This window comes from Barbus barbus, assembly GCF_936440315.1.
Source record: "Barbus barbus genome assembly, chromosome: 16".
Classification (NCBI taxonomy): Eukaryota; Metazoa; Chordata; class Actinopteri; order Cypriniformes; family Cyprinidae; genus Barbus; species Barbus barbus.
Genome location: NC_136744.1, coordinates 10,765,971 through 10,788,752, shown reverse-complemented (window position 1 = coordinate 10,788,752; position 22,782 = coordinate 10,765,971). Strand labels below are relative to the sequence as shown.

General features: G+C 37.4%; 1 protein-coding gene across 2 annotated transcripts; it reads right to left on the bottom strand.

Annotated features, from left to right (window-relative positions):
* Positions 1–193: 193 nt before the first annotated feature.
* On the bottom strand, positions 194–22,782 carry LOC306882609 (rab11 family-interacting protein 5-like). Of its 2 annotated transcripts, none has more exons than XM_079437339.1 (5): positions 21,995–22,782; positions 15,091–15,527; positions 11,321–12,053; positions 3,778–3,898; positions 194–2,915 (listed from the first exon to the last, which is right to left on the bottom strand). In XM_079437339.1, exons 1-5 carry the CDS (start codon positions 22,369–22,371, stop codon positions 2,658–2,660), a joined length of 1,926 nt encoding a protein of 641 aa, XP_079293465.1. In that variant the 5' UTR covers positions 22,372–22,782; the 3' UTR covers positions 194–2,657. The 2 variants fall into 2 exon arrangements, with proteins under 2 accessions (XP_079293465.1, XP_079293464.1); XM_079437338.1 differs by having other exon boundaries at positions 15,016–15,527; positions 21,995–22,774.

Here is a 22,782-nt window from a genome sequence, read left to right as displayed (position 1 = left end):
TTTTTAGCACATTTGTTTGACTAATAGTGTGACTGAAAGCTAAATATGTCATCTAATTATTAATGAGGCAAATTAAGCAAAAAAAAAAAAAAATAGAACTAAAACAACTACATTTAATGCTCAATATACTAGTGTTGAAATAGTGGGTTAGAGCTTTGTCTTCACATCAAATAAGGACAGTCAGAGATGCATCCCAAAGTGAAAAGTTTATTTCATCGACAGAGACCTTTTCTTTAGCAGAGACGCTTAGGAGCACACCAAAAGTCAATTGGACATCTCTCAGATGATGCATTTGATAAAAAGAATACATCACAACCTCCAGTGGACACTCATGTTACTACACCCTGCACATCCAATCAAACTGCACCTCAGAGAAGCACTTTCAAATATTTTGCACCTAAAACAATCGGTTTCACTGCACACACCCATCACTTTCGGTGCTTAAATGCTACTTGATATGTGAGGTTAATTTAAGCCATTCTTATTTTGATTGTGACAGGAATCCACTGAAATTTACACTGAAGGAGGAAGAGTTGAGCCTATAGTCTTAAGAATGAGGATTCAGGCATCAAGCCGCTCACCGATGCATTCCTACAACTTTAAAATAAACCCTTTACAATTCTTTAAAAAAATACCAAGTTTTAAATTACCTTAAAAGAAAAAAAAAGACATTCCAAACTTCTAAAAAAGAAAATGAAATGTAGTATAGTAAACAAGTTTTTATTTGCAAGTTCCAGAGTTTGTACTACATAAAATGTAGCTTTGATTATCATCTTCACCATTAAAAGCATACAAATCTTCTTTTACACACACATCTCATGACATCTCATTATAACATTCAGCCAAGGGCACTTGAACACACCATCTTACTAGGCTGCAGGCTGTGTGTGTGTGTGTGTGTGTGTGTGTGTGTTGGTGAATATTTATATAAACTGCAGTTCAACACAGTGGCAACCTAAGTATATATTTCATATTACATTCCATCTGTTTAGACCTAAAAAAGTATGAATCTCTTAATTTCTGCTAAATCCTGGCCTTCACATCTGTTGCTTTCTGTTACTACTGACCTTAATAATCACAATGTACACAAACAGCATTTAAAGGAAATGAGAATATAAATGAACGGATTATACAGACCTTCAGACCACCCAAAAGAAAAGGTGACAGAAGACCTGGCCACAAAGCAAAAAAATCATAAATAGATATTCGCATGATTAAAATGTAATACATTTTTTGAAAAATTGTAAACATTTACATTAAGCCTTAATAAATGAACATTCATTAATCCACCTTCAACAGTCCTTAAGTGCTTCTACTCAGAAATATGTTATTGATAGATCTTGAGCTTTCTAGTAGGGACTAGCACTGAAACACCATGAATATCCTGTGTTTAGAGGATGATTAGTTTGTGCAATGAACGTGTGTGTTTGACTACGTGCACTTCCTAAGCTGTTGAGAAAGAACGGTTGTAAATGCCTCAGTTGTGAGGTTTAAAAGTGCTGCGGCCTACGCCTCTATCACGCATCTACATATAGTGCTACATTGTACACAGACAGTGGCAACACTGATAGTGGCGACATCATAGAAACACCAGAATTACATTACAGTAACATAAACAGAGCCGTTGCGGTATTGAGAATACTGTAACGTTAATTTATAGCAAATCATTATGCTGTTTTCATGGCTTTCGTTCTCTCTTCAGATCCATTTGTTAATCTCAATACCTAACAGTCTTGGGAAATACTTCAACTATTTAACTTCAAACACTCCTCCGCCATTAGTTTTGTAATATAATGTGCAATCCAATTAAAAGTGATGAGTTCAGCGAGAACAGAATGGAGAAAATACTGTATGATAAGGCAGCATTTGGCATTTTTTCAGAGTGGCATATATGCAATGAATACAGTATATATCCCAGTCATTACACCTGAAAGCACTGGCAGCGATGTACGTGCATTGGCTCAAGCAAAGGAAGGGAGAGGAAGGACACTGACCTACAAACCGAAGCGAGAAGGTCAGTTGGTGTGAGCCTCTACCCTAAAGCTCTTAAGTAAAGTGCGGAAGACATGTAGGGAGGCACAAGCAGATTCGAAACTGGCTGATTCTGCTCTCTTTCCTGCTTTCTACGTCTCACGCTCCCTCTCGCACACTTTCAAGTGATCTCAAACTCACTCTTGTTTTCGGTTCAAGCAGCTGAGTTTTACATGTCAGAAAAACATGATAGAAGAAACTAAATATAAATCAATGTTTTTCTTCGTGCATTAAAACCATTCACACTAGCACTAGAAGACTGGCATGTCATGCCTTCCTTTCGATTGACAGGTGGTTTTGGTACATAGCTGGACTGGCATGTGTCTTAATGGCATGTCTAGTGAGTGAATATCAGCTGACACATATCAAAATGGATCCTACCAGCTTTGATGTTTAGCAGCAGAGTGCCAACCTTTAACCATCAAATGCAAACCTGCAGTGCATACGGACCCCAGTAGAGGTCCAGGTACTTTTGGACACAGTTAAGAACACCTAATCTACACCCTCTCCTCCATGCCCATCACCTAGCGCCAGATAGCTCTCTACATTTATATGGTTGCTGTAGCAGTGCAGGGTTGTGACGTCCGCCCAGGATTCGTGGAGGGATAGTGGAGGCGTTTGTTGTATCATTTCATCTTGGAGCGGACCTGCAGCAGCGTGGGGGTCTGCTCCATGATGCGTACAAGAAGCGTGTCGATATAATCCTCTAGATCTCTGATCACAACCTTCATCTTCTTTAGCTCCGTCTCGCGCTTCTCCAGCAGCGCCCCTCGCCTCTCGTACTCCTCCTGCTCCTGCCTGAGCTCAGTATCCCGCTGGATCAGCAAATTCACCAGCTCGCTGTGGTTCAGGTGATAGTACATGCCTCCTCCCTCCACTAGCAGCTAAAATGAGGAGTTGATAAAAACAACAACAACAAAAACCACTTCTGGATTATGTTTGATTTGTGATCATGTTAATGAAAGAATTATTTATAAGTAGTGCTAGTAGAAACTGAATCAGTAGATGCTGGTTTAATCTGATTTGCATTTAAACGTTAATTTTAGTAAATTAATTTACTAAAACAAATTCATCTAAATGTTAAAAAAAAAATGTTAAAATATCATGTCTGTGCATAATACACATAATAAGGTTTCTACAAATATAATAATCAGCACAAAAGTTTTCAACAGTAATAAGAAATGCACCAAATCAGCATATTAGAATGACTTCTGAAGGATCATGTGATACTGAAGACTGGAATAATGATGCTGAAAATTCAGCTTTGCATCGCAGTAATAAATTACATTTAAAAATGTAATAAAATAGAAAAGTTATTTAAATTGTAATAATATTTCACATTATTACTCGTTTTGCTTTTTTTTTTTTTTAAACAAATGTGGCTTTGGCGAGCATAAGAGACTTCTTTCAAATACATATATATTTTAAAAAGCCAGCCCCAAACTTTTGAACTGTGGTGTAAATGTGAGGAAATTATATTTAATACTTTTAAGATAAACAGTGCAATAATATTGCTTTTACGCAAATAATGATCAGAGTAGGAAAAAAAAGTCATTGTACTGTATTTAGAAGCCAATAAGGAGATCAAGTGTATAACACTTGAAAGCTGACTTGAATGAAATCGTATGAAGTGAAAGCTGACAAATGTTTTTAGGTTCATCAGTGTCAATAAAATAAATGCAATCTGTTTAATCCAAAAGCAAATTCATTATCTACAAAGTACTCTGCTTTATACTCATGCAGTACCTTCTTGTCAGCATCCTGGCTTGTTCGTCCTGAGTGGATGGTGGATTTAAGCTTCTCTAGTACTGAGCGACCCTCTGACCTTTTCTCATCAGGAGGTGTTAATGGCTTCACTGGGTGTGGACTAAAAGACATAATGACACAGCAAGATTAGATGGGAAGAGTGCTATAAACAACGGTGACAGCTTCATATAATGACTCAATGAATTTATGCACAGCAGCACACCAATTAAGACGTTTTCATGAAAAGTCCTAAGTTTTGAGAGAAAGGAGATCTCAAGAACGTAATACATGCTACCTCTGGTCACCATCCTACAACCACTTAGACCAGATGCATTAAGAGTAATAGAGTCAAAAAAATATGCAACAAACCAAGACATCATTATGTCCCCGAAATCATAGAAACTAAAATTTACTTAGGCAAACTTCCCGTGGACTCAACAACACACACTCACAGCTGACTAGGTTAACACCTGCTAATTGAAGTGAGGCTCCCCCATCTCTACTGTAGGATCCACAAGAGAGTGTGAGCCTATGTGTGACTGTCCATGGAGAAATCAGGAGACGTGCTGCTACCACAAACAAATTAACACAAGAGAGAAGATGTGGATGAAGGGGAAGAGTCACCCTGTAACCCGAGAAAGTGAAGCGCATTGATGGCTGCATATGGGTAGTTGACATATCAATGTGTCCTATGGTGTGACGGAAAAATGTAAAATATATATATATATATATATATATATATATATATATATATATATATATATATATATATATATATATATATATATATATATATATATATATATATATATATATATATATATATATATATATATATATATATATAACCTCTAACACTGAAGATAAACCTCTCTCATGCTATTTGTAAGGTTTTTTTTTCCATAGGACACAGTCAAATTTTTATTTGTCAACTACCCATATAATAAGACATCCCAAAAGACACCTTGCTCAACCCCATAACACCATTTTCACAAGAAACATGCCTCGCACTACATATTTGCAAAAACAGGAAATCTGTAGTTATAGGCCTTTATCACACTTCCTCTTTCAAAAAGCGGAAGATTCAAATAGTAGCCTCTATCAATGGCTGTGCCCATAGCACGGCCTTGTTGTGGATTATTTAAGTAGAATTCAGCACATATACGTCTTTTAAAGACATCAATCTTAGTTTACAACAATTAATTGAGCACTATGAAGCGAAGGAATATGTTGTCACGATATCCCGATGTGTATTTCGTGACTTAAACAGGAGCGCGCGAACCATACTGTATGTGTATAGGCAATTCTTCACTGTCTGATCACCTTATTTCATCACAGAACAGCGAGAAAACTATACAAATAACATATCACATTAATAAGCATTAGAATTAGCCAAAGCTTAAAACATTAGTTATGACTAAAGGCTGTATAGAAGGATTAAATTAAAGGTTTGGGGCAAACTTGTTGTATTAAACAATGTTCAAATTTTTTTACGCGCTGACTTCATGATGCAGTCCTCTATGATTGCATCAAATTGAAGTTGTTCAAATAAAGAAATAGTTCCAGCCCATACACGATAATTAAAAATAAGTTTGATAATGGAGTTATTCTCCGTGATTGCATGCAACGATTGAATATCATTATACTGTGAACAAGAGCGGGAGGTTAATCACAATAAATATAATTCAAAAATAAACAAAATAATATTAAAAATAAAATCAGTCCGAGTATTCCTCTTGCAGTAAGCTGCATAAGCTGTGATAAAGGCCTATTGATACTGGCAAGATATCAATGGTAGATGCATGCAGAACCTCAGTTTGAGATGCTGTAGCCCTTATGTAGTCCAACACCAAAATAATTTCTCTCATGGATGTACCATATATTGGTGGTCTTATGTGTATCAGCCAATAAATTGTACTTTTTAAATGGTATCGATGCAATATATTTAAGCTAAATATAAATAATCAGTTATTAGCATTGGCCAAAATTTCCATGTTGGTTCAGCACTAATTTCTAGGAGTAGACATTTTTTGTTTCAATAATTGCAGATTTCAACTTTAAACATCACTGAAGACAATTGCAAAGCAGAATGAAAGTGACCAGTGAGCCCAAGGAATTGAAAAAAAAAACCAGTGCAAGATCAAGACCTTGAGGAATCAACCTCGGTCTCCCTTGACAACTACAACAAAGCTGGAGACCTCACCTGCGCTGATGATCAGATGTCTGTATTTTATCCTGGAGAAAAGGATTGTACGCTGTAGAATTCACAGCCTGCATAGCAGGAAGAGGAGCAGCAGGTTTTGGACGTGGCACCTCTGAGGTACGGGGAACTGTGGGGAAGGGGAATGGCTGGGGCAGCGCATTAGTGTCTACTGCTACATGTGGTGTTGAGGAAGCTACAGGTGAAAGGTCGAACAAAGATGATGTAAAGTTAAGGCTACGATCATGCCTCGAAGTCAGCATTGGCTGGTCGAAGGGTGAAGGCTGGGGTAAAGTGGGCCAGTTCTCTGGAAATAAAGCAGGTGTCACAGAATGTTGAACAGCTGGAGTTGTCCAAAAATCTGTATTTACATCTAGACTCTCTGTTTGTTTAGGATCTGGTTCCGGATCATTGTGAGTTTCAGCAGATTCAGGGTTTGCAACAGGACGTTTGCTAGTACTAAGAAGGTGCATTTCAGTTGGCTGGGGTACAAATATGTTTTTCAGGTCAGAATCAGTTATGACAAGGTCCTGAGTGATACTGGAGGTTTGTTCTGATGAACAATCGGATACAAACGCATTAGAATCAGTCAACTGGACTAAATGCAAGTTGTCCTCTGATACAATCCCAAAGGTTTCTATATAAAAGGATCCATCTTTTGGGCAGGGTTTACTCTCATCTACCAGACAAGTGTCAGTATCTAATGGTGCAAGCTGAGCCTCAAGTTGTGCAATAATTTCTGAGGTAACAACAATTGGCGACATATCTTTGGGAAAGTTGGATTTCTCAACAATGTCCCTTGAAGGGTTGCACTGTAGCACTGGTTCATCAAAATCTGACTTTATCATGTTCTCAGATGAAGTATTGAGTGAGGGGGCTGATTTGGGGGGAAAGGAATGCGTTTCTGGCAGGAGGTCCAATAAGGAATTATTTGGTAGAACATCCAGAGGAGATTCTTGTTTTGTTAAGTCTTCTGGAGAAGGATTAATGTTTTCTGCTATGACCTCATCTTGCTTACAACCCATTTCTGATATGCCTTTTGCAGATATGTCATCTTGTTGCACAACATTAGGGATATGGTTTGGCAAGGATTCAAATTTTGAAGCGTCTTCCTCAGAAAGATCATGTCTTGTTTTCACTTCTTGCATGAGCTCTAAGCTAGGAGAAACTGGGAAATCCTGTTGAGATACACAAGTAAGATAATGGTCTGAATCTGCACTCTTGTACATGCTGTGGAGAAGCACACTACCAGGTGAGAGCACTGAGTTTACAACTGATGCATCCTCCTCTGTCCCTGTTCTAGTTCCAGTGGTGGAATGGAGATGTCCTACAGGAAGTGTCGGTCCATTAGAAGGCATTATTTCTTCCTCTTCACTGATGGTGCTGAGTTGACTTACCAGGTTATCTTTCTTAAATGGACTAGTTGGCAATTCACTGACTTTCTCTTGTTTGTCCTCCTGCATGTCATTAGCTATGGATTTTGAGAGTACTGGAAAGGAAGGGCCATCAATAAGGTTCTCAGGAACAAAGTCTTCAATTTCAGAACAGATATCTTTACTACTGACACCCTCCAAGATTCCATTTCCTGATTCATTCTGTAGCATGGTGTCCATAACTGCATCCGTTTTCTTTTCATTCTTCACTGGCAGAGCAGTTGATGGGGAACTCTGTCCTGATTGAACATTGAACACTAAAGGCTCAGTGGCTTCAACTGGGGACTTTCCACTTACAGCCACATTTTGAATGAGTGAGGCATTTGATCCCCAAAATTCTTCATCGGATTGTATTATATTACTTTGAATGATGTCAGACTGTGGAGAAAGACTGTGCTCAATAGACTGGTGGTCTAGGTCTCCACCTAAGGAATCAGATATCACTGTTGACTGTTCCAGGGTGTCACTTGAGCTGTTGTCTCCACAGAATGGCATAGGATCTTCATGGATTGTCACAGACTTAATATCTTTAGCAAACTCTAGCATTTCAGGCCTCTGTGATGTTTCAGGCTCTGAGAACTCAAAGGAGATACTAGGAGGAAGTTCAACACTCTCTGCTTTTGATACTGATGGCTGTGTGACATTTTGTTTGGTCTTTGGGTGGTCTTCAAGAGTTGTTTCATCAGCACTGTCTTCATTCTTGGAGTGAGGTGGCAGTGCAGGAAAAGGGCATGCAAGTGTATTCAGTTCAGAAAACTCTAAACTGGAATTTTCGGGCAAGGAGATTTCAGATGAATTGAGATAAAATTCTGGGAAGACATGCGCCCCATGAGCAGTGAGGTCTGGCTTTTTAGAACTAGAGAAAATATAATTAACATCACTTCCTGAAACTTGAGGTGTGTCAGCAGCAGTTTCCTTAGATGTCTCTACAGTACTTGCTGAAGCAGTTCGCCCTAAATCAGTTGGGTAATTTGTATCCGACACCATTAAACCAACAAATGCACCTGAGGGCTCTTGATTATTTGTTTTCATGAGGAGAGAAGGGGGTGTAACCAAATTCGTTGTTTCATTCACCTCCTCTGACTTCAATCTGTCCTTAGCAAAATGTTCAAAGTCATCCTTTTTTGTCGGCCCCTCGAAGTGAGAAATTAAAGGATCAAATGAGATATCCATTTGGGAAGGTCCTTTTTGGTTTCCAGTCCTTAGCAAATCTGGAGTGGCATTACCATCAGACTGCGAGTGGGTTGAGCTAAAGAGAGAAGGCACATCAGGAGTTAAAGGAGCAGCAGAATGAAGCTCATGAATGAATGGATTCTGCTGTGTGTGTGGGAGGAACGGATTGGCGTCAAAAAGGGGTGGAGAAGAAGTGAAGGGATTAGAGTTTTTGTCAGCCATACTCTGTGAAGGGTCATTAAAGGTCAAGGGTATAATGGGGCAGATTGTACTGGCACTTGGGTCTGACTGAGGAGACACCAGCAGGCTGTGAAAGGAAGGTATATAAAGTACACACCATTAGTGACCGTGGCCTCCATTAAACCCATAATAACGGCGAGAAACACTGATGGCCAAGCAATGACCAGTGACCTTCACCGTCCCAAATGTGAAATCTTTCAGACAAGAGTGATTATTGTCCCACAGTACTAATTGTGCACAATGCTATTTTAAACAAAAATAATAATAATACAAATTATAATAAAATAAAATAATATAACCCCAAAACAACCTAAATGAGAAAAAAGACAATAAAAAATAAAAAATAGAACATCTAAACAGAGGCCATGTTGTGGTCGAAATACTATACTATCATATTTAGCAGCGTACATACTCTGGATAATATGCTTTTTTAAATGTGATATATTGATGACATTTACGGTGAAATATGCAGTATAAAATCAGAGCACACTAGGGTCAGGTAGATTCCCCAGAGTTCAATGGCAAACATAGGTCATATGATAACTCCTCAATATACTACTACGGTTTAATACATTTTGTGTACTGTATCTTTTGCTGTTCAAAGAAATACCACTGCAGTAGTGCTTGTCATGTGGCAGGCAGTATGATGTAAGATAATATTTCGAACATAGTGTCTGGCTAGACCTGCTCTATGTAGAAACGCTGAGTTTGAAAGGCCATAACAATCACCCAACTATATCAGAGGAAAAGGTGAGAGGCAGAAAAAAGTGACATGCCCATATAGTTAAGTTCACAAACAAAATCACTTTTTGCTTCAAGCAAGTAAACATAAGAACATGTGATTGGTTGGGGTATTTGACATGTTCCAGTAGCTGAACTTCAATGACATTTCTATGAATTCATTTGAACTGGATGTCGCAGAGATAATAAAAACATGCTAGAAGCCAGTTGCTTGGGAAAAGATTAACAATAGTTGTGAGCTAAACGGCATTGTAAATGGTGATTGTCAAAATAAAACTGTTTTTATGTTAGGGCAAGGCTTAATCTGTAGCCATTTAATAGGTCATTAGTCAAAGATTTAGCCTGTTATGGGACATTTCACGGGTGAATAATAACTCGATCAGAATAGATTATATTCTCTTTCGTCTATTTGTCTAAACACATTTATCTCACTTCCATCAGGATTTCGAGGGACACAAATGATTGAATAGTCCTGCTATTTCCAGAATTTTTGTGTTTTGCTGTGTAATCCTAGCATAAATCATGGTTTTAGCATTTAATTTTAATCTTAAAGTTATCAAGAAGTAAATTCCAAAAGATATTTTTGCATCTTTGACAGATGCAAATATTGTGCATTGTGTAGTGTCATTACAAACAAATGTAAGCAACTAAATACTGCCAAAAAGAGCCCTTTCTGAAGGCCATTAGCGAAATATACAGAAGATGGTCATTCCGATGAAGAACTTTGCAGTTTAGGATAACACGGTCTTAGAAAGATAATTTTAAAGTCTGAGGTTTTACTAATTTCAAACCCCAAGAGACAAAAGGGCAATACTGAAAGGAAAAGTTGTATTCGCCTGTTTTAATAGGATCTAAAATAAAGTGTCAGTGACATCTTCACACATGTACCAAATGTGCAGATATGAGCTGTAATGCTGCTCCCTTCTGAGTAATCTCACTTCAAGTGCCCTAGAGTGAGTACAACATAATGATGCTCACTGTGCTCAAAGACATCAGCAGGAAACTTCAACATGAGGTTAATTCGATAAGCCTGGAATTCACATATATTAATTAGCCAAGATCGCTTTCTTTCTCGCCTTCACGTTTACGTTTTTGATGATGAATTGAAGATGTGACTTAATTGAAAGCCCTCCTAATTAACACATGCATTTGATGAATTTGCAAAATCCTAGAGGTTCATGTATCTGTTTATGACCATGTGTGTGTACGTATCAGTTGACGCAGCATGAAGATGTGTTTCCCTGCTTTACAAAAACCCAAACCAAAGCTCTGAAAAAAATCGAGTGTGATCTACCGTCACCCATGAAAAAAGAAAATATTTACCAAACAATGGACAGCATACACACCTACAACAGAAACAAGAATGCAGTTATACTGGTTTAGGTCAGTGACAGATTTAAACTGAGTGACTCCTCCCATTCATAGCGAACACAAACACTCCCACACACATTCAGATCCATCTGTCTTCAATGCAAAAATAGAACTTGCCGATTAAAATGGAGAAATCAAATCTTGGTATTGAAGGAGAACAAGTGTGAAAGAGAGGGAGAGCGAGAGAAAGAAAGAGAAAGTTAAAAGGAAATAACTCAAGAGTTCAGGTTTCCAGGCAACACCTCCCTCTGCAATGCAGATGCTGAAACCAAATCTATAGCTGCATGTCACGATGTTCACTCTCACTGAACCAAACACACACACACACACACACACACGCTTCTATTTAGCATTTCTATCATAAAATCGGCAAAGATAAATTTACCTGGGTTTACTGTGTGAGTCCTTGGAGCTGAACCATCCTTTATGTTTGACTTCTACAAGTGTTAGAGCACGTTCTGCTTCCTCTTTGCTCGCGATTGGTCCTTTCCCAGCCGAATCACCTTTCCCATGTGAGAACAGGCCCTTCCTTTTCTTGCTCTGAGTCTCTGTCTCTCCAGCAGGTATCACTGTTTCCATCTCCACCTCATCTGTAACTCTTCCAGCTTGCTCTAATGCTGCTACGATGGCGGCTTTTTCTTCCTCTCCGGGTTTATCGAAGGACCAGCGACGGCCATCCACAGGGCCACCGCTCTGCTTGTCTTCCCCACGGCGAGAGAGGTTCTGCAGGGAGAGGGAGAGAGAGCCCTTCTGAAGCACCCCGAGGGCTGGGAGCAGGGGCTCGGGCCTTGGCTTTGACTGGGACTTGGGTAGCTGTGTCTCTTGGGATTTTGGCTGAGTTGACTGGGTTTTCTGGAGCTTGGCTGGCAGCGTGGTTGCCTGTGGTTGACCTGACTGAGTTACTGGTTTGGTTGACTCTGGTTGAGGTTGCTGTAGTACGAGTGACGGTGGGTGGTGAGTAAGAGGAGACGTTTCCACCGGATTCCCGTTCACCCACACCGAAGGAAGCAGAATAGGGGTGTCGTTCTCTGACGTCACAGAATGAGGCACTGGTAAGCTGATGTCGTACATCGCATTTCTGACAGGAGACACCTGTGGTGAGGGAGCCACTGTGTGTTCTGAAAGAGAAAGAGCATTGTTTTCTTCTTACATTTGTGATGTAAGAAGAAATGTAATAAAAGAAACAACAGATGTTGGTCCCACTTTATATTAGGTGCCCTTAACTACAATGTACTTACATCAAAAAATAAGTACAATCTATTTATTGTGTTCATATTGTATTGCAAAACACTTTTGCTGCTATTGAGGTGAGATACAGGTAAGGTTAGGGACAGGTTTGGAGGTATGGGCAGGTTTAAGGGTGGATTAAGGTGTAAGGGATGGGTCAGCAGTGTAATTATAAATGTAATTACAGAAAGTAATTACATGCAGGTATTTTGTGAGTACAATGTAAAAACCTATATGTACACAATAAGTGCATTGTATCAAATTATTAATTTAAAAAATACATAGTTAAGGCCACCTAATATAAAGTTAGACCTACATTTTTTGTTCCATATTTTGACGTATAGCTGAGTGAAAGAAACTATTATATAAGATAAAATGTAGTGTGAGGACTAGGGCTTCCACTAACGACTATTTTTATTTCGATTAATCTATCGACTAATTTGATGATTAATCGATTAATCTAACCGATTAATTTCCCGCAAAAAAAAAAAAAAACAACAACAACAACAATTTTACTTAAGAATATTTTATTCAACCAAATGAAAGCCAAATTTCTATTAAATCTTTTTTTAAAGCAAAAGTAAAGTGTCCATCTCATAGTCCAAATCACTGAAATCAAAGTTCAGTATTATAGTGTAAGAATGACAACATATCCATATGTTTTAGTAAAATTATAATCAAAAAACACGTTTTAAAGGAGTATTTACCAGAAATATTATTTACCAGAATTTATTTAGGTGAACAATTTAAATGTGCAATTAAAAAAAAACTATAAAATCAATTAGCTGGAGATACTCTTGATTATTAAAATGTAAATGGAACCATTACAATGGAATCCAGAAAATAATGGAAAACTGAATTTGGTACAGATAAAACTGTGAAACTCAATTAATTAGATAGGCTTTTTGATTAATAAAATTGAATTTTACCATTAAAACAGAGGCTAGAAAAATGAAAATGGAAAAAATGAATTTGCAAATAAAACAGATTTCATAGGGCCCTGTAATTATTTTATTTATTTATATATATATATATATATATATATATATATATATATTTTTTTTTTTTTTTTTTTTTTTTGTGGTAATAAAAATAGATCTAAGTGAACAATAGTGTTTAAAATGACTTAAAATACATATATAATAGCAATGATGCAATAATAATTAGTTCAAATAAAGTATCAAAAGCAAGAAATCATATGTTTTATTGAAAAAAAACTGTTAAAATACATAATAACAATAGAGCTAATGTACATGACGCATTACAACAAAGGATTGTTTTTACGCATTACTGCGCGATCTAATCCTTGTTTAATATTGACCAAGCACCATTTAACTCAAATGTCCACTTAATCTTTCATATTTGGCCATTTCCTTAGGACAGAAATGCTATAGCCACTGTGATTAAATGAATATGTGGACATCAAAACGTGTACTCAGAGTAAGGATTTAAGCTTTTATTTTGTAATCGCGATTATCCTGTTTGTGTGGATTTATAAATGATTTACCTTACAAATCTGATGAAATGGCACACGTTGTGTTCCCAGATTAAGGTTATAATAAACCCAAACTCACACCAACATGCAGAGATGGAGTTTGAGACGCTCCACACATGTAAATGATAACAGTTTCTTTGGAGCTACTGTGAACGGAGCCGCTGTGAGACGCACGTGCTTAACCTACACACATGTAAATAATTAAAGCGTATATACTGGGTTAGAACTGCATATAATTATTTAATTAAATCATGGCGTTTGTGTTTGTGAATTCACAATTATGCTTAATAATGATTTTTAAATGGGTTTAATATATCATGCAGCCTTGGAAAGTAGTCTAATAATGTGTTTTACGGATTCTCGTCCGTGAAATGCGCCACTTCCGGTATTTTGCCGGTTAGTCGATGCTAGCAAAATTAAGTCGATGATTTTTAAAAATCGAATAGTCGACTAAAATCGACAAATTGCGACAGCCCTATTGGGGACTTGTTTCTCTGCATCAGTTGTTGATTGGATGGAGGCAGATCTGAATTCAAACTTGTAGGAAAGGGGTGGGGTTTAAGTAGACTAAATGACTGGAGAGTCCAGTATATGTCACCAGAGAGAGGTATGTAGTTTCACTGAAAGGTCGACTTATAACATTTTGATTAAAAATTATGACGTAAAAAAAAACAAACAAAAGGGTTGAATCTCCCTTTCATGCTGACTTAAGGAATTTTCTAGGTTCAATACAATTTAAGCTCAGTCAGTGGCACTTGAGACATAATATTGAATCCACTGTAACCTCGATTATTTATTTATTATTATTTTTATTTGTTTGTTTTTAAGAAAATTAGGTATCAGTCTAAATTTGTTTTTAATCTGTTTCTTGAACTTTAAATCATGTAAATATGTTCAAGCAGACAAAAATAAAATTATCAATTTGAATAAGCATATTATGGGCACTTTCATATGTGTATTCTTTGAGCTGTAAAACTGTTTACATCAACATTTTTACAGTCATTTTAGTGTTTTAGGATTCACAACATTACATTGTCATGACAGCAAAAAAATTTCCATTCTAAAATCATGTTAACATAAGTTTTGTTTTGTTCCTCAACTACTGAAACAAAGTATTCCAATGTTTATAGATTTACTCCATTCATTTCCATTGCAAAAACCTCACTATAACCCAGATTTTAGCTTTTTTATTATTATTTATTAATTGATTGTTTTAAAAGAAAAGCAGTGGAAATTCATTTTCATATCAGTTGAGTTTAACTTGTACTAAACCCAGAATATATATTATAAAAAAAATATATTTTAAAAAAATTATATATCATTTAAAAAGAAAAACACCCGGATTTTGCTGTGCATACCTGGACTGCTGTCTGCAGTCAGGTTGCTGCTGTTACTCGGAGAGTTGGACAGATCTGAGACCACCACGCTGATACCTGCCGTCGGGCTGAGGCTGCCACCCCGTGATGAAGACTCGCTGCTCTCAGAGCCCAGTGACGTGCTTGAACGCGTGTCTGAAGACTTCCTCAACCTCCCACGCAGGAAAAAATTTCTCATCTTACTCCTGCGGGCCTCCCCACCTTCATCATCCTCGTAGTCTTCCTCGCCGCCCCCATCACTCGGCAGCCGCCCCCGCTTGTTTGCCAGTGCTCCGTATCCACCAGGGACGATGTCGGAAGAGGAATCTTCTTCGTTAGACCGCTTCTTAACTCTCATGCGTTCTCTGAGCTTATCGAAAGCAGAACGAGGTTTGTCTTTCATGGAAAGGTCGTACATGCTAGCCGTCAGGTTGTGCCGAGTGAACTGAACGGTCAACTGAAGCTCCCCTCGTTCTTTCTCCTTTTTGCCAGTTTTTGAATGCAGCTGGTACCACCTATGAACAATAATGAGTTAAGAAAACTGTTAAAGGGATGCACAAATGAAAGTAAGTGGAACTACATCTTCTAAGTCCTTATAGCAGGGGTCACCAAACTTGGTCCTTGAGTGCCGCTGTCCTGTTTAGTTCCAACCCTAATCAAACAAACCTGAGCTAAAGTTGGCAAGTTGGAGCTAAACTCGGCAAGACACAGGCCCTCCAGGACCGAGTGTGGTGACCCCTGCTTTATAGTAAACAGTATTTTATACAAGACAAATACAATAAAGGGGATCAGCACAATTCATCAAAGTATCATTTCATCTATGAATGCTGACCTTGCATTTCTTTTTTGCTGCATTTTTATTTAATTTGTACATGGTAAAACCTTTACTGTTTTCTATATTCAGAAATTAGAAATTCTTTATTCAATAATGTTAATGTTTTTAAATATAGTTCCACTCGAAACCAAAGCTAAATTTAGGAAGACACATATCTAGATTAAAGTACAAATCCTGGAAAGAACCCTCAAAAAAACATCAAGAGATTTGGTTCAAAGGAGAGCCTCAGGGTATCTACACCAAAATTATATTAACATTGCCTCTATTTTATGATTCATTTTTTAGAAATGCACAAGAAATACAGATATTATTATTTATGATATTGGATATTTAATTTTGAATGCTTATTTCCTTGATTTTTAACAATTAAATTACCTTTGCCATCATCTAATGGTCACAAAATTAATCTTTTAAAACACATAATCTAATCTAATCTCTATATAAAATCAAATCTTCAACATCTCAAAATGCTCAAACCTAAGAAACAAAAAATAACATACTCAAAATATATATAAATATCTTCAAAATATATATTCATGTTTGAAACAAGGGAAAATTATCTATTTAAAATTAATGATTTAGATTTCTTAAAGTGTTTTATTTTAGACAAAAAATTTTTTTTATATATATTACACCAAAAATGTCTCTGTCCTTTGGATTTGTGGAATTGTGAGTGAACCTTCATAGCAGTCAGGGAAGGCTGGAGGATAGATTTACTGATCTGACGCTGTTGGGTTTGCCAAGTGCCCTCTCCTCTACATTCACATTTACACATACAGTTCTCATTTTCAAACTCAAATACACAAACTTTATGTTTGAACTTGGATCACAATCCAAATAGGCTTCCTGCTAAATTAAATGGAGGATTTCCTGATACTCCATTTTTTTTCTTCATGTAAACACTCTCAAATAGCTACACACACAAACTCACACATGCTGACAAAGGCAGAGCTGGGACAAGAAGGTCAGCTTTCTTCCATCAGCATTATTGCTTTTCTAGACACTTCATACGACAGCACGGCACACACACACTAATAATGCAATTTTCTTATCGTTAGAAACTTGGCTGTTTAAAGAGCCCTTTGACAACACATTAAAAGAAAACAATTAACCAATTAACAGATGAACAGATAGGCAGATCCACCCACACAGGAATGTCTATTAATTATTCACATTTACTAATAAACACATTTGGCATTATTCCAGTGCACTGTTTCGTTGCTATGGTAGCATCACATTGATGTGACACTGGAATATGTTGTTTCATATTGCAATTAGTAAAGGTGATGCATGAATTTTTAACATTAAAATAGTTCTTCCTGTTCAAGTTTAATATGCAGACAAAACTATAGGTTTGGTGAACAGGTATTACTTCAGTACTTGTACTATGGGTTGAAATGGGGGTAGTTTATGTTCCAAATCAGATTAAAAAGCAATCAGTGCATCTGGGAAACACACATACACAAACAGAAAAATATATCAGCCTTGTGATCTTCATGGCAAAGTATCAAAAATCACCAGCGTCATCACAATCTCTCACAGGAAATCAAACATTCTCCTTCCAGGTTGTACATCTACAGCCATAAACACAGCGCAAAGTCACTTCATCCAGAAATGAACACATATAGATGTGCAAGCATAATTAAGTACCTTCACTTCTCATCTTTTGAAAGTCTAATCACTGTTGATATCATTTCACTTTACGGTCTTTAAAAGTCATATATTTCTCTAATTTTCAGAAATTCATGCATAGTTCCATTGACCAATTTATTCGCAAGTGATGAATACTATTATGCCCACACTCAAAAAAATATGCCAACAGGACAGTCTCAAGGTGCAAGAAGGCCTCTAAATGATCAACATGATCAAAACGTTGATGAACAAACTGTTGTAGACAATTTACTACATGCCTTCTATCATCTAATAGTCTATACTTTATAGCATGTAAAAGGCTTAACGTAATTTTGCAAACGTTCACCTTCAGATTGTGGTACACATGTCTTTTCGCTATTAAATCTTTAATTGTTTTTATTTGTCTTTTATATTTCAATATAAGCGCTTACTGGACTGAAGCAATTTGATTTTCCATTTTCATATATATATTTTTTAATCATGTTAAAATGTATCAAATTTTGCATTATGTTTTGTCTCCCACAGTAAAACGTGATAGAAATAAGCATTTAAATATTGTATTAAGAAATACATTTGGGAGACACAGTGACAAATAATATTTTTTATGCATATGTAAGTAGTCTGTTATGTTGTTAAAGACCTCCATGAGTTACATTAAATTTAGCAGAAGTTCATCTTACTTTTCGTATGTAAATATCAGCAACTGCACAACATTGCTTATTTTTGCGCAGTTTCAGCTGCTAAATAAAACCGAGGCGTTTTTTTCCTCAAGCCCCATATTCTCATTAAATCATATATATAGTCTGATGAAAGTCTGATGTATCAAATACGATACTAAAAAAAAAATTATAATCTTAAAACAATTGTTTAAATGTTCAATAAACTGACATTTCAAATAACTAGTTTTATGGCTGTTATTTTATAAGACTTTACAGGGTTAAGTGTCTTAGATTAATGCTACATGATGTTCCTAAAGAACTGAATAAAACCTCTTATCTCTTTAAATAACTTAAGTAGCACCTTCCATCTTTGAGGCAAAATGCCTTCTCTGAAAATGCTGAGTTACAAGAGGTAATCACATGTATTGTAGCAGTATGTATTATGTACAATGGTGTGCTCAAACAATGCCTAGTCCACTAATATTGTATTTGTGTGTAGGTGAAAAATGTAATGTGCAAAATGCGACTTTCTGTGTCTTTGAAGAGCTTAAGATTCAAAAGCCATTAGTCAGCAAGTCAAATGATTCATTTTCACTGTCACTGTTTGTTTTCTTTGTAGCATCTTTTATCATCATCAGACCAAACCAATTAGCCCAAAACACCCACTTGTTCCAGTATCAATCTAAATAACCTAGATTCAGCACTACAATCATTTCACCTATATGTGAGGTGAGCAGCAGACTCCTGCCCTGTGTGGTTAGATGTGGGCTGTATTGCTCAGCATCCAGCAGAACGGGCACTTTCAGTGTGGTCCTTTCAAAAAATGCTGTAAATAGATGGAAACCCACATTTCGTGCCAGGTAAAAAATATCTGACAGTTTCCCATCTGACTAAATGCTATAATCATGAAGTGCAGAGTCAAGAGTGATCTAATCGTAATGTCTTACAATGGTAATTTGCCAACCCACACACTAACTACATGATTCATCTGTACCCGATTCACCCCACCTACACAAGCAAGGGGATATACCAACACACAATCTGGAAATCACCAGGTGCCAAGAAGTGAGCAACACATTCAGCAAATATCAAACCCTCAGAGTCAATCTTCAGTGCACTTAGTATATGAGGGACTACCTGAGACTGATGGGACACAGAGAAACTATAGTTTTGGGCCAGGCCAAAGTGCTTTTCCATGTATAACTTTGGGTTTGTGTTAAATGGGGATTGTAATTAATATAAAGAATGAAATAATCTTTAAATCTTTATTTTGTGTTTATCTTATATTTATTTATACACAAACTTCAAAATGTGCATCAGGGACCAGCTTTACAAGTTACATCTCAGCCTATAATTTTGATATAAAGGGGCAACTTACAAGGTTACAACTTACATGCTACTAAATATTTTTGTGCTGTGTTAAACTTAGTTGAAACATAGCTCTACAAAAATAATTAATATTTACAGAAATCTCCAACCAGGAGTAATGGTTGGAATAAAACAGCTGCATCAATCAGCTCATTTACCTGACTTCAGTCTTTAGACATATATGATAATGTATTATGTGTTAGCAGTAATTCAACATGAGCCCAACCTACACAACTCACCTCTGTGTGCATGTCAATAAAATCAGTCATAATAAATAAATGCAATTTAGTTTTTTTGCATGTGCGTGTGTTTGTCAGTATTTACTTATTTATCCTTATTCATTTCAAGTTACTGTTATTTTCATATAAAAATTGCATATGTTATTCATGATTATGTAGTATCGTATTTTAACAGAAACATATTTTTACCATTAGTTAAGAATAACTAATATAATTCCGACGATGAAACAAATTAATTATTTCTTCAAAATTCTTATCACATTTGTATTTTTGTGTGAACTATTCCTTTAAGAACAAATGGTGCAATGGATTACTGGTGTACTCAAAGAGGAAATATAAAAGGAGCGGTTTAATATATTTAATATAGCGATTTATATTAATAGTACCAGTTGAGCTGAGTTACAGAGTTGTGCATATTGGCCTCTAATTGGGTGGATTGTGTAGGCCTTTCACGGCAGTGTACGATTGCAAAATAATTGTAATTGTGTCACAGTACCTACTCTTGACCCTGTCAGTCTCACTCGTCTCATAAAAAAGGAACTTCTTCAGATAAGTTAAACACATTAATTCCGGTTCCATCTCTACAGAGGTGAGCTAGAGAGCAGCACTGAAGAGCCTCTATATAACACAAATAAATGATTTCTTATTTGCTTGCCTGTCACCGGAAGTGGGGCGTATAGAGAATAAACCTCTCACAGCTGTAGTGTTAGAGTCTAGATATAGAACCTCTCACACCCACAACTACTCAAGAAAATGTATTTCCTCAGAATCAGGCACATAAATATATGCACAAACACTCAACTAAAATACATATTGAAACACTTTCCTTTGCATACTACACTGAAACTGATAAAAATGTTTTCTTTTGCCTCAGGATGAACGAGAAATGAAGTCGTCGTGCTCCACTGGTCTGATCAAACGCCCATCTTGAGCTATTCTGAGTTTCTGATATCAGTTATCTAGCACCACAGCTGCTTCTGGTGTCACTCAAAAACTATTGGCTACTTCTGGAGAACAATATCTTTATATGAACGGCCAACAGATATAACAGCAGAGCTTGTAGATGGGTAGATGACAAATAACATGGACATTAATTTTTATTCAAAACCAAAATTTTGTATATGTCTATAGGTTCGCTGGTCACCATTTATTTAGGCAATTTTAAAGCACATTTTTTCCTTTAATAATTTATTTAAATGGGGCTGCAATTTAAGAAACTACTTTTTTTTTAGGTATAAAAATGCTTTTTCAAATGGATTGTGATGCTACATAGAGTTGCACATCACAATAGAGGACACTGCTGTCAAATCATGCCAACTGCACAACTATTGTTTGTGGAGTGGTAACGCAATTAAACAGTGCGGTGCTTTTATTTTATTATTAAACTTCTATCTTAACCATCTTTGATTTACTAAGATACTAGTATAACCTAAAGAAGAGGTTCTTTGAACTCCCTATTTGTATATGCTTTATTTTGTAACGGACCTTATTTGGTGGACCTAGAAAACATAGCTATACAACATCGCGATTTTGTATGCGAAAACATGTAATATTTAGGAAAAAAGTTAGCATGAAGTCCCTGTGGCAGACTGTACAAAAAACATATGAATGAGATGAATTCATACAAATTAGCCAAAATGTTAATGTAAAAGAGCTGTGAACTGCTAAGAGAGTCTGTTGGTGAAGCACAAAGAATATTACATTTAAAGAGAAAGCACATGATCCAAGCCCTACTTTTTCCTGCTAGTGCCTGAGTCTTACATAATCATAAAGGTGACAGAGCAAAGCTAAACTGCTCATATGCATAAACAATGACACATTCCACACTTTGTCTGCAACTTCCACTTCCCTAAATCAGACAGATGTGAAAAATGCAGACCATCATTACAGATACTGGAGGCCCCCCAGCATTACACATTTTGGATGTCTCCCAGATGGGACACACCCATTTCAGGTCTTGAAGCCTCTACTAATGAGCTCAGGAGTATTTGTTGAGAAAAATGTGTATGGAGAGGCCTAAGAAGCAAAAATGGGAACCACTAAAGAAAAATTCCCCTACTTTCCTCTGTCAACATCCAAGAGGGTGTGACTGCAGAGGAACAGATTGCAGCACTGAGTAAGACATATCCGACTGGGCTAATGACACAATGTTACTTCTCATTTCTGTATCCAGAGTAAAAGCAGCACAACTGCTTCTTCAGACTGACACGAATAACAACAACAATACAAAACAGCAAACACAAACTTACTCATTTTTCATGTATTTCCTTTCCTGAAATGCTTCATCCAGAGGTAGAACAGCCTGGCCCAGAAACACATCCAGTCCTATGAGAGCTCGGTGCATCACGGTGAGGGTCAGGTCGCCGGCACCGGGTGAGTACGCGTCTCGCCCTCCCTCCTCCAGGACCCCCGGCTGCAGCTCGAAAGAGCACTCCTCGCCCCATTCCGGGTCCGTGGTCTTCTCCATCACGCAGGTGGAGTATTTCTCTTTGCCCAGCTGGATGATGGTGTAAACGTCGCTGGTGCCGTGTTTACCCTTCGCGCGCAGCCCTCGGGCCCGTAGCACAGTTACCTGCACGTGCGTCGGCACCCATCGCTTCTCCTTGTCACTCTTCACCAAGGACATGGTCACCGGTGCACCGACAGTGGGGCAGCTGGTAATAGCTGTTCTCCCGGTCGAGCGTCGCTGGGTAACCGCCAGCCTATCGTCGTGGTCCACGGCAAAACATTTCGGCACGCGCGAGACGTCTGTGTTCGCGCGCCGGCGTGGGTCGTTTGACTCTGCGGCGGTACAGCCGCCTTGCAGACCGGTCCACCGACGTCACTGCTTTCTCCTCTCCGCAGGACAAGGAAGTGACTGTTAGCGGTACCCAGACTACAGCATACTGCATTCGTGCTGCTCTAAAATACACGCTCTTCCGTGTGCATTTAAGAAAAACAGCTTCAGGCAGCCTCCGATAAAATAAACAGTCGTTGTCGGACCGCTTATGATAAATGCTAAACTTGCACCGTAGTCGAGCTACCCCGCGTGAGAATC

Coding starts and splice junctions, on each gene's coding strand:
- LOC306882609 (XM_079437338.1), bottom strand. CDS start 22,371: ATGTCCTTGGTGAAGAGTGACAAGGAGAAGCGATGGGTGCCGACGCAC. Junction 12,054..15,015: donor GACTGCAGACAGCAGTCCAG/GTATGCACAGCA, acceptor TTTCTCTTTCAG/AACACACAGTGGCTCCCTCA. Junction 2,916..3,777: donor GCCAGGATGCTGACAAGAAG/GTACTGCATGAG, acceptor TCCTCATTTTAG/CTGCTAGTGGAGGGAGGAGG.